Source organism: Pelecanus crispus, chromosome 2 (genome assembly GCF_030463565.1).
Source record: "Pelecanus crispus isolate bPelCri1 chromosome 2, bPelCri1.pri, whole genome shotgun sequence".
NCBI lineage: Eukaryota > Metazoa > Chordata > Aves > Pelecaniformes > Pelecanidae > Pelecanus > Pelecanus crispus.
This window is the reverse complement of record NC_134644.1, coordinates 21,424,224-21,436,434: the sequence shown is the minus strand read 5'-3', so window position 1 is coordinate 21,436,434 and position 12,211 is coordinate 21,424,224. Positions and strand designations below refer to the sequence as shown.

General features: G+C 36.7%; 1 protein-coding gene across 4 annotated transcripts in view; it reads left to right on the top strand.

Annotated features, from left to right (window-relative positions):
* MLLT10 (MLLT10 histone lysine methyltransferase DOT1L cofactor) overlaps positions 1–12,211 on the top strand; it is a 131,884-nt gene that overhangs the window by 18,205 nt on the left and 101,468 nt on the right. For all 4 annotated transcript variants that reach the window (XM_075704599.1, XM_075704598.1, XM_075704597.1 and 1 more), the window contains exon 3: positions 1,112–1,166. In XM_075704599.1, the coding sequence (XP_075560714.1) occupies positions 1,112–1,166 (55 nt within the window). The remainder of the gene's footprint in view (positions 1–1,111; positions 1,167–12,211) is intronic.

Here is a 12,211-nt window from a genome sequence, read left to right as displayed (position 1 = left end):
CCATATGAATTTCAGGAATGGAATTTGTCATTCCTCAAATAAGTTTGGACGATCTGTTTCTGAGTCACTTCTAGCATCATAGGCTCCTTTATCTGCTGACTTGCCAGTTAGTTGGTAACGGAGAAAGTACTGTTCAGGGAACACAGAGAAGGTCTGTATTGATGCCAGATGTTCCTCTCCATTTGAAGGATGTGGTGTTAAGTTTGGATCCGATGATCAGACTGTTCTTTGGTTTCTTAAAAAGCTTGTTAGATTGGTATGCTTTGAGTTGTCCCTAATTTGGGAATTCTTAAAGGTTTTAGTAAGGTGATTGCTAGGTATAGGATCTCCTATAACGGTGTTTCTTTGTGTGTTACTTGGAGCAGTTGAAGTGGAATGTGTGTCAGCCTGTTCCATTTCTGTCATCTCTGAACTGATTTGGCATTGGTTCACACTGCTCTAGAACACTTAGAGATAAACTTGATATTAGAAAATTGGTAGAGGCGGTGATAGGAGAAGGATGCTGATGTATGTCAGAAGAATATGATATCAAACTGCATGTTTCCAGGTATGCAGTCTTGGCGAATTTCAAGGATGAGTCAACTTCCGGCCTCCTTTTTCTGAGACAGAAAGTGGTATTATTTTTGGTCTCTCAGGGTAAGCAAGAGTCAGCAGAGACTGTGAAGTCAGCTATAGTATGTGCACCTGTGCTCATATATCCATGGCATGTCTTTGTGATTGACCACCTTGGTGAACACAGAGATCCCAGGAGAAAGAAATACTGTAGGGAGTCTTTGGACTGTGCCCAGGTTTCTTATCAAGCGAGTCTACCCCATGCTATAGTTTCTGGAGGCTTGTCTCTGGAATTCCAGGGTGTGGAAACCAGGAATGAAAACTTGGAGGTAGAACTGTGAATAGCTTAAATACAGTTTCAAGATCTGCAGGAGAAAGCTTCATTTGTGACAAACTAACATTAATGTTCAAGTAAAGGTTAAGGGAAAACACACCCATTCACTTTGAAAGAGTGGTTGCCTACTTAATGACAGCTAACAGTTTTGATGTGTGTGGTTTCTTTTTCAATGCTCCTATGATCATTCCATTTTTTTTATTTTATTTTTGCTTTTTTCCCTAGAGATGTGAATTATGCCCTCATAAGGATGGTGCTTTAAAGAGAACAGATAATGGGGGTAAGTTTTATTCTTATTTTTTGTGAACTCTCTTATTTTGAATAAGGGGAAATAAGACTGTGAAAAAAAAATTATAGGGATCCTAAACATAAATGAAAACACTGGCTGGCTTGGAAACAAAGAACTATTTTACAGTAATCTTTATTTGTCCAATTTAGATTTAATTTAGTTTGATAACTTCAATCATTATTCTTAGTTTTATTTTTAGAAAGAGTTATAATGAAGGAGAAACTGCATTTTAACATAAGATTTTAATGGGGAAGAAGGATAAATTTTATGTGTATTTAGTTGGAGTTTGTACGTTTATAGAAAGCTGTTGAGAGTGCACCATTCATGGAGGAAAGTAGAATTTCTGTGTCTGTAGCCCAGACTGAATGTACCAGTGCATTTTCAAAGAATAGCTCTTTCATGCCTGATTTACTAATATGTTCTGTAACAATGAAGTTAGAGCTGAAAAGTTGCAGTAGTTGTTACCTGTCCCTTGCATCTTTCTAATTTAATCATTCAGGTTATCATCAGTTCTGCTTCTCCTAGGTAGAAGTGCTAGAGAAAGTCTCCACTGAATATCCTGTCTTGGCTATGTTTATATTAATAGCTGGGCGATAAGAATGAAAAATTTCAATTAACTTTTCAATCACTTCTGGAATTCCTTCTTCTCTTTTTACTGGATACTTCTAAATTCTTGTCCATCATCTATCTATAAATAGCCTGCTCATTTTGATACTGAGCCCTTTCTCTTGTGAGAGGAGAAAGTATGATCAGGATTCTGGGCTTCATTTGGACACACTATGTAAATTGTATTCTGGAGATTTTATTCTGCATACGTAATATTCTAACTAATTTATACGTTAGCTTAGTGTTGATGCAGCTTTACTATTTCTGTTGCAGCTGAGTTGCAGGAACACAGAGCCTGCTTGTGTTTGGGCTGATACACCCTTTCTGTTGTCTACACTTTGACTGCAATGTACAGTATACACTCTAGCATTTACCATTCTAGTGTCTGCTTATCTCAAACATGTTAGTGAACTTCGTGTCATTTGTGAGTGTTGGGAGATTGTATTAAGTCTGCATTGTCTGTGTGTCAGTGAAACTACCATCTTAAGTGCCAGCCCAGTACTTTAGCCTTAGAACTGTTCTTCCTCTCAGACAGGTTGATACATGTCAGCGTTGAGTTAATTTCTTCGGAAATGGCAGCTGGACACTTGCTTTTTTAGGAAATAAGTAGTAAGAAAGCCTCAAACCTCTTGAAATATACAGTCAAATTTGTGAAGTGTGAAATAGCCAAAGTGTTTTCTGTTTTTATACTTGAAGTAGTGTTTGGGAATGCCTTGCTATTCTGTATGGTAATTTTGAAACTTTTTCTTTGAGAACGTATTTTGACAGAATGCCTCAAAGATCTGAGCATCCTATTAGTTGTCTCTCTTATAGCTGTATTAATTGTAATTATGAATTCTTGTCTGAAAGTGAGCTACTGTATAAGATTGAAATTAGTTAAGTTCAGCAAAGTTGTTACACTGTACGAACAGTATTGTCCCTATTATAATTTTCATGACCTACTGTTTTCATCAGTGAAAGCTCCTCAGAGCAGATAAGTCTTAAGAATTTGTACTTCACCTTCTGGAAACATCCCTCCCTCAGTAATAGATCTTGTCCATGGTGTTGAATACAGCAAATTCTACCTTATGGACCAAATATCCTTTAAATAACAGCTTTATAGAAGGATGTGAACCTTGGGAAAAATGAACTCCAACTGGTGTTGCATTTTAGAAATCTGCATTCTTAACCTGAAGCTTTCCTTTCAAAGAATTGCCTAACAACAGATTGTGCCAGAAGAGTTTCAGACTTAAGAAAATACTGTTGAAGGTCATGTAATGGGCTTGCCAGTTCAAAATTACATTTCCAGTAGGTTAATACTTGGAATTTTTTTAATGCTGTTGCACCATTTGTTGCCAAGGGAAATAATAAAAAGATGCAGGTATTCCTGAAGAAACTTTGAAATAAATATTTCTGATAAAACCTTGTAAGGATCCAGCTTTAGAAATCTGTAATTATGGAGTCTTTCTGTAAGTATAGAAAAAATTCAATGGTCTCAGCTTCTCAGAACAAGTGAATAAATTAGTGATTTTGTGTCAGTGATATAAAGTTATGCTTTTTTTCTGCTTTCTGGCCACAACTAACTTCATTTTGCGGCCAGAAAACCAGTGCAATTTTTTTTTTTAATATGCAAATAGCTTAGCTCATACACGGTCTACTGCTCTTGTAGATTTTTTTTTTTTTTTTTTTTTTTTTGGTGGTAACAGTCTTCTGGATATTTGCTTTTTAATAATGTGAAGAAATGTGTTTTGTTTGGGTGTTGAAGATACTGTATTTTCTTTTATGTCAGGAATCTTTGTTTTTTGGTCTACTGAGCTTTTACTGTAGGGTTCCATGATTTTCTTAACCTGCAATAAGACGCTGTTACTGTAGGGAGGGTCCTTGCTATGCATTACTTCCTCCTCCTTTGTGATGGTACTAGCATTTAAAACTTCTTTCCCCCCACCCCCCCCGGGTTCATTTTCAGCAAAATGAAATCAGTTTCCTGACCCAGCTGACCATGGTAATGCTGATATAGGGGAATGACCAGGACTATTCTTTTAGCAGCAGCCTATACATTAGCGATCTTAACTCAGTTGCACAACTATACCTGAAAGCAGCCTAATCTTATAGCTCTTATATAATGGTGTTATCTTGCCTTTAAGAACTCTGGGGCACTATAAGATATATATGATAAAGTAGTCTGGGAATCCAAGTTGGTTTTAAGTATTACTGACTGACTAGAAAATAGTAAAGGTAGTGTATGGTGTGGTTGTGTTGGTGTGCTGCGGGGTTTTTTTGTGTCATCCCCCACCCCCCAGGTGGCATGAGATTCCTTTGTGTGCATTCTTCCTCCTTCTCCCTCTCCTTTTACTGGCCTGTTACTTCTTATCTGACTTTCTGGAGATCAGCACTTCTTTAAATTTGCTTTTTAGGTTTTATATTTATGGTTGGAGACAGCTACTGTACCTTTGTCATGCTTATCAGTACAGTTGCTGAGGGTTAATGTTGGGTTCTCCAGTGTCATCTATGGCAAACACAGAATTACAGTTTTCAGTGATACCATAAATAAAGCATTCTTGGAGCAGTACTGTCGTGGATCTTATATAGAACTTGAAAGTGCCAGCCTGAGATCGTAAGAGGAGAGGAGCATATTATGGAGGCCAAATGACATTTGGCCTGCTCTCTTTATCAGTATTAACTGGATTCTTGGGAAAGTTCTTGTATGCTTTCTCAGAATACTTCCCCAGTCTACAAGAATTTATGCTTTGGAACTTCTTGAACCAGAGATAGTATTTTTGTGTTTAGTGAAACAAGAGTCCATCATACTATTAATGTGTCCATTTGTGTATAAAGGTTTAGTGTCCATAATGTTGTCTGACAAGGCATTTTGCAGTTGATCTGTACAACGTATCAAGATGTACGCTGGTTTGTTTTGAACCTGTTACCTTGCAGTTTTATTTGATGCCCCTTGGCACTTGCTAAGTCATAGGAAGTGGCAAAGAACAGTTATTCTATGTTCACCTTTTCAATACCTCTTCTGGCTTTGTAGACCTCTGTCATATTCTTTAGTCTCCTTTTCGGGATGAAGGAGTACAGACTAATTGGGCATTCCTTGTACAGAAAGCTGACTATCCTCTTTCCCCTGCTCTGTATGTTTTCCAAATGATGCATAGTCCTTACCAGAGCTGAATGTGAAATTTTAGATAAGTAAATCTACTGTACATGGTGCCACGGAATCTCTAGACTACAAAACGATTACAGTATGGTTTAAGTGTTCCCTAACATAGACTACTAATGTAATTATTGGTCACAATTTTTTGGTACAAATTTTTTTCATTAATTACAGAATATTTTCACTAGCCTAAACATTCATACTACTTTGAGACTAAGACAGATCCTGAAATTGGAATGAAAGTATTGATTTTAGCAAGGCTTTTTGCCTGAATAATTTCTTACAGCCATAGTTAACTCTTGGCTATTCGGGTTATTGGAGGTGGAGTGGGATAGGGGAAGTTCAGTTAGCCTAGATAATAGTGACTGTACTAGCCAAGTGGTTTCTAGACAGTGTTGTGGAAACATTCCGCTTAGTGTTGGAAACTCATGCAGATGGTTTGCACCAAGTTGCTAGTGTGTCTGGATCTGGAAGGACTAAAGAGTTCATGTGAAGTGCCAAGTGGAAATGGCATTTTTTGTTGCTCATAACCTTTTTTGGTACACTGGAGAGTACACAGATGCCTGCCTGTTCTTGGCTTGGTGATGGTGGCTGCTGTCACTGTAGTCAGAACCTGTAAGGAGCCCAAAGAGATAATTCTGTCTGGATTTGAGCGGAATATGTCCTAGTCTGCTTCAGCATCCCTCCTGTGCTTTCCATTGTCAGAGACCTGAACTGACCCTGAACAGAAGCAGCTAAGGTCTGGTTTTGCACATGCTTGTTCAGTCTCTTCAAACTGTGTGAAAATGATCATTCTGCTCCTGCACTTGCACAGATCTTGGAAACAAACAGTTGCATTTAGCAGAGTGTAGCCTGGACTAATATCCATGGTGTGGCTTATCTGTCAGCGAGTTATCCGTGCTAAGGATTATTAAAAGTTGACTGTATTTAGCTGCACATTTGATTTAATTAATTTGTTAAGATTAGTGGGACATTGCATGGTTATGATCAGGGTGACTGTCAGAAATTTTAGGAATAAGGTTTGAATACATTTTAATATTTTGGCTGCGCGGTATCTGTGACTGTCTTACAGCTATGGTTAAGTTTTGTGAACAAAAAATAGTCTTCCCTATATGTGGACTTTGTGGAATTTGTTTTTCCATAAACATTAGGACTTTTTCACTGTTCAGAGACTGCAGTTCTATGAATTCTGTTAGGTTGTTTACTGGGTTTTGTTTTATTTATCCATTTTTTAATGGATACTAGAAGTAGAACAGTGGGATTGAGTTGAAAAAGGAACTTTTCTCTTTCAATATATTTATTAACAAAATTCCTTGCTAAGTTTGGTATTCATGTTCATATAAGGGCACCACTGTGGTTTTACACACATGACCAAATACAAAGTTTTTTAAAATGAGAAAAAAACCTGGTAAGTATATGAGTTGCTTATTGATTTGCTGTGTGATCTTATGTGTAAGAAGGCTATTGAAAGAGAGATTGATTTTTCTTTAGCTTTGTACTCTGTATGTGGATTAATAGTTGGGCAAAATATGAAGACTTTTTTTTGAAAAACAGAAAAGCAACAAGTGAGTATTTGTTTGAAGATACTTGAGAACTGTAGGCTGTTTGACAGTTTTTGGCCTTTTCAATTCAGTAACATTTCCTTAACTGTTGCAGCTAATTTCCTTTGGGTTTTTGACACTCAGTGAGGAGGAAATAAAATCATGACCATTTGAACTGATTATAGTTTTCTGAATCCAAATTCCTTTAATTGCTCATAATACTGAGTATGCCATCTTTTTTTTTTAAGCAAATTGTTCAGTTGTATCTAATATTGTGCATCTCCCGTTTAAATAGTATTCTTACAGTAATCTTTGTCCACAATTTTCTGTAGGCCTAAAAGGCTTGATTTTGCTGTACAAGTTGTTACTTTGAAACCTGATTCCACTGGATGATGATCAGGAATGCCGTGTAACAGCATTCTTTGTGTGACTTTTCACCAAGACTTCTTTCATGCAGCTGCTTGGGAAAAGGCCAGCTAACAATGTGGTGGTTTTATGTCATCGTCCAGGCCTTCTTCCCATCCCCTGGGTTAGCGTTGGGATCTCCCAAGTCTATAAAAACATCATATGCTAGGTTTTCCTGTTGCTGTTGTTATTATTGGAGTCAGCAGCTCTCACCATCAGATTTACTGTTCCAATGAGTTTTCTTGGTATTAATGTCTAAGAATGTGGATGGTATAATGTCATATGTATGCATTCAGGTGTATACATTTTGTAAGAAGTGCTTGCCTATAAATGTTCTGGTCCTTTTGTGCAGATTTGCAGGAGTTTGTATGTGTGCTTTTTTTTTTTTTTTTTTTTTAAACTGGGAAAGACAGTAAAAGTTGATAAGCAATTTAAAATATTTTACTAATATAAATACACATGTTACCATGTAATCTATATTGTATATTATTTATATGGCTGGTAATCATAATGTATAACTAGGGAAAAAAATGTAGAGCGTTAGATAAATATTTATGACATTTCTTCCTTTTGTTATATAAAAGGATTTCTTGAGGGAGGGGAAGAGACTCGTTAATGCCGTAGCATGCCATATAAAATTATTAAAGCTATTAGCTTACTCAGTGGACCAGTGGAATGTAATCTGTAGCTGTTTCAAAAACAAACTATTTGTTGTGCTGCTGAATAATGACCCAAAGTGAATTTTTCTTATGTATGAATTCTCTTGTTCAGGAACAAATTTTGATAAATGGAGAGTTTGGTGAAGTTCTATAGTATGACTCAGTAAAGTGAAGTCCTTTCTTCATAGACAAACAGTAGTTAGTTAGTTAGTTATTTTTAACAGGAATTGTCCCTTCATTCTGTGTAGCGATGATAACCACGGTGGTGAGATCTGTAGCAGTTAGCGTGAGCACCTTTTTACCCACCTTTTGAAAAGAGTGGATCAAATAATATAGTGAATAATACTATATTAACTATAGCAAACTCTAAAACTGTATTTACTAGGGTAAGGAAAAGACAGTAACTTAAGCTGACATTTTTTTTCTGCAAGTTTTATTGTCTTTACAGGAAAGGAAGGTCGGGTCAAAACAAAAGTGTATGGAATGCCTTAATGAAGAGACACTTAACTAAAGGTGTAAAATAGTACTTAATCTTACCCTCTGGCAAATAGTAACAATAATGGTCTTAAGTACATCTTTGCTGGATTCACCTTTCGGAGTGGGGTAGAGCTGAGTCTTGGGGTCAGTCAGCAGTCTGATAGTTGTGGAAACTGAGGGTGCAATTTCATGTAATCTGGGACAGCTATTGACCTCTGCTGAAAGGAGTGGACTGTGGTTTTCCCATGACTGGGTGTTTTCTTCACTGGTGGTTTTGTGTATGGTAATCACACAACCTCAGTGTGGATTGCATCAACTTACTTACTGATCGTACTGGAAGGTAAACTTTTGTTTTCCCCCAAGTTTAGTGATCAGGTGAATAAAATTTTATCTGCCCTGCTACATGGTAAGCTTATACTACAGGGAGAGGGCAGGGATGTACAGGTGAAAGTGAAGAGTAAGGCGAGACCTTACCTTTTAGTGACAGCTCACAGTTGATTGAAATGGATTGAGGTGTATCCTTAAATTACAATCTGGAGCAACCCTAATAAGAAACTAACATTTCAAAAAAGAAAGGTTTTTCCATGCTAGAAGAATACATTCACTTGGTTTAGGAGTGAGCTGTAGTTACAAATAAAGTAAAATTTCCTCAGTGAGATACAATGGACTCTTTAGGAACTTACACAGAATGCATAAACAAATTTTACTCTGGAATTGGTGCAGGGTTAGGAGACGGTGATGACATCCCAGAGCTCTGTTGTGGGACCACACTGGCACTATGGCTGGATCTCAGTGTGACTTCATGGTTCTGGCTTCTACAGTCTGTTACTGCTTTGCAGCACAGCTTCAACATTGATTGTGGGACGTAGCGCTAGTGTAGTGCCTACTCTGTGTCTGTTAGTTCACAAGCTATAGGTGGACTTCTCTTGATTTGAATTGTAGGATGAATTGTAAGTGTGTTGCTGTTATTTTATTATGGAGTAAAAGATTATAAAAGCAAGGCTTCAGAATTTGCACTGGAAAATTATTTTAAAGTATCATGAATTTATTTATGGTGAAAGTGCTTGTGAATCAAGTTTTGAACACTTAAACAGTCATTGTAAAGGCAAAAATTCAGTTAGATGGATAATGTACTGTATATTATTTATCATTCTGGGTTTTCTTTGTTAATCTTGGGTTACTTTTTTAGAGTTTGCTTCTAGTTATAGAGTTCTTTGTTGGCAACAGTCTTTTGTTTGCTGATGGTGAAATTGTTAGGAGTTACCTGTTCTCTATCTGACTGGGATAACAGATCAACTATTTATTTTCAGTTAGGGTTCTGGAGCCTGAGATTTGTTACTCCGAATGTTAATGAGTAATGTATATTCAAATTATACCTGCTAAGTATGTACTGATAGGTTTTCACTGAGTTAAAAATTAGTTAGGTACCTGAAATAAAAATATCGGCAAAAGATTGGTAAAATTGGGATAGATTCTGTGCTGGTAATTAAACATTTTGCATGCCAGAATGAGACGTAAAAATCGGCAAAACTCAGTAGTGTGTCTTTCTGAGGGATAAATCAAAATAAAAAAGGACTTAAGTGAAAAGCTGGAAGTTTCATGAGACATACTTAAACTTTGAAGGCTTTTCAGCATGAATTTTCAATTTCTGATATGGTTTTCATTATTATTGTTATCAAAGTAGATCTTGGAGTTGGTTTATATGTTGTTTTGATGTTGTTTTAATGTTGGTTGAATTTGTTTCCTTATATCTCTTCAAAGGAGCGTCTTAGCTATACTTGTGATGTTATCTTAGAAAGTACAGTGTTTTGGGTTGTTTTGGGTTTTTTTTTTTTTGAAAGGTAAGCAGCATTTCCCAAAGTTACTGGACTTGAAAGCACAGTTGAAGTAAATATTTTTAATTTTAATTTGGCTGTCACCAGTAAGTTGTTTCTAGTAAGTAATAACAAAAACCTGATGACATTTTACAATTTCTGAATGGAGGCATTGATTGTTGTAAAATATTGGATTGTTTAAAGCAAAAGAGGCAGTGAATCTGCCAGCCCATGGTAGCCTGCTGTGAGTATTTTTTTTTTTTCTCAGCAGTTTCAGAGAAAGTTCTGATAAGAATGCACAGAAACAAGCAAACTCAGTGGCTGATTTAAATCCTTATAATACATTTCTTAATTTCTTGTTTTTAAGATAAAGCCTAAGTTTATTTTAAAATAAGCAAGCCAGATACTATCTAGTAAAAATATTATTATTGAGAAAGTACATATGTAAAATGGCTGCCTTCTCAAAGATTAAGAAATAGTAAGTCAAATAAAGGGGAAAAAAAATAAAGAAAAAACTCTGAGGATAGGGAAAATTTTAAGAGCATTTTGCAAGATGACAGTACCTGCATTTACAAAAACATTTGTGCCCCCTCAGTTAAAGTTGTCCTGAAAGGGAGATGAAAGCAAGTAAATTGAGTGTAAGCAATTCAGTGGCAATAGTAAGAGTTTGTTAGTAATTACTGTAAATTTTATAAGTAAATTAAAATGAGTGAGTAATAAATCTGTGGCCAGTTGTTTGGATGCAAACCATGAACAACCAAAGCGAATGGAAGCTTATCATTGATTTAAATAGTAAAGGATGTAGTTTATACAGGTGGTTTTAAGAAACTCATTTGAAACAAAAGTGATCTGAAAAATGACATGAGTTCCTGGCTAAGTTTGGAGAACAATTAAGAAAATTCAGACTATGCTGTTGTTACTGTAGAGGACTGGTGATTAATTTTGGTTCCAAGAGAAACCTGTGAGGATGTTTTAAATGTTATTGAATGTGTAGAACAGTGCTACTGGAGTTTTTTTTTAAACTCTAAAACATAGGTGTACAACAGTATTTTTCACACTTAAACATTGGGAAAGCTCAAAAGGACTTGATTTATTGATGGGTTGGTGGCGGGGGAGGGAAGAAGAAAGATGTATAGTTGCTGATGAAGTTGATAGCTGCCCAAGAATAATGTAGCAAATTACTTGAATAGAAAGTTTACAGTCTAATCTTTATGGCTTAGATGGAGTTAATTGAAATGTATGTATTTTAATGTAGTCTTAAATATCATAAGTCCTTCTAGATGCTAGCTTCTCTTATCAGCTATATGTACAGTTTGCATGGGTGTCTCTTTAGGATGTTTCATTATCCCTGCAGACAAAGTAGGTGGTTGTCATCCAGTAAGAAACAGTAGACAAAAGCACTCAACTCTGAACATGGCAATAGATACTTTATTCTGTTGGGATTCTGAGCTCTGTGCTCTGCCCGAGAGTAGTTCTCTAAAAGAGAAGGAAGCGGCCGCGGACGATAGGGGAAGCATTTTCTCTCTGTGTTATGTAGTCAAAAGCCCTCTCAGTTGCAGAAAACATTAAAAGTAACATCTGCTTGTATGCTAGTAGCTCGTTCTTCCATCATTGAGACAGAGGAGAGCTATCACACACACTTTGTTTGGCTGTAGATGTCCTTGCTTCTATGCTTACTCTTTGTAGCAAAAGTGGCTAGTCTTTTGATCAAGTTTAGGAAAAAGATGATGGTGGTTTGCTTCCTTTTCTGTTTTCCTCCGCTGCTTGCTGGTCCTTATATGCCGAAACTGAATCTTCTTGACCCCCCTTAAGTTGACAAGTTTTGTGGAGGAGTCTACAGACCTTCTTGAGTTTTCCAAAGATGGAGATTCCACAGCACCTTTAGGCAACCAGTCCTTAACCACACTTGTTATAGAAAAGTGTCTTCCTTATTCTTTCTTCAGGGAGAGCTGCTGAACCTCTGTCTCTTTTGGCTCTTCCAGGTGAGCTGGGTGTTGCGCTCTGACAATTTTATATTTCTTCACTGGTGAAACTTTGGCCAAAAGAACATTTAAGCAGTTGTGTATGGGACCTCTGAGTCTTAGTGGGAGCTGGTGCTGGAGTTAGGCTTCTTCTATGATGTAGGCACTTGAGGCTGGTAACATAAGGGTGCTGCAACCTCCCCTATGGTTAAATTTTTATTGGACAGGTTGTGATTTTTCAGCAAGGTCAGATTATCTGGGATCTAAAGATACCAGATGGAAACCAGTGGAAAAGGTCCCTTGTCCTCAGTTCCCTGGAACTTATTGACCCCTTGTTCAAAAAGTGTATTAGTGCTGTGGCACTTCATTTATTTCATTATACAGATACTGGTTTTGTTATCATGAAAGATAAAGGTGTGCTCTTGCCCACAACTATCCTG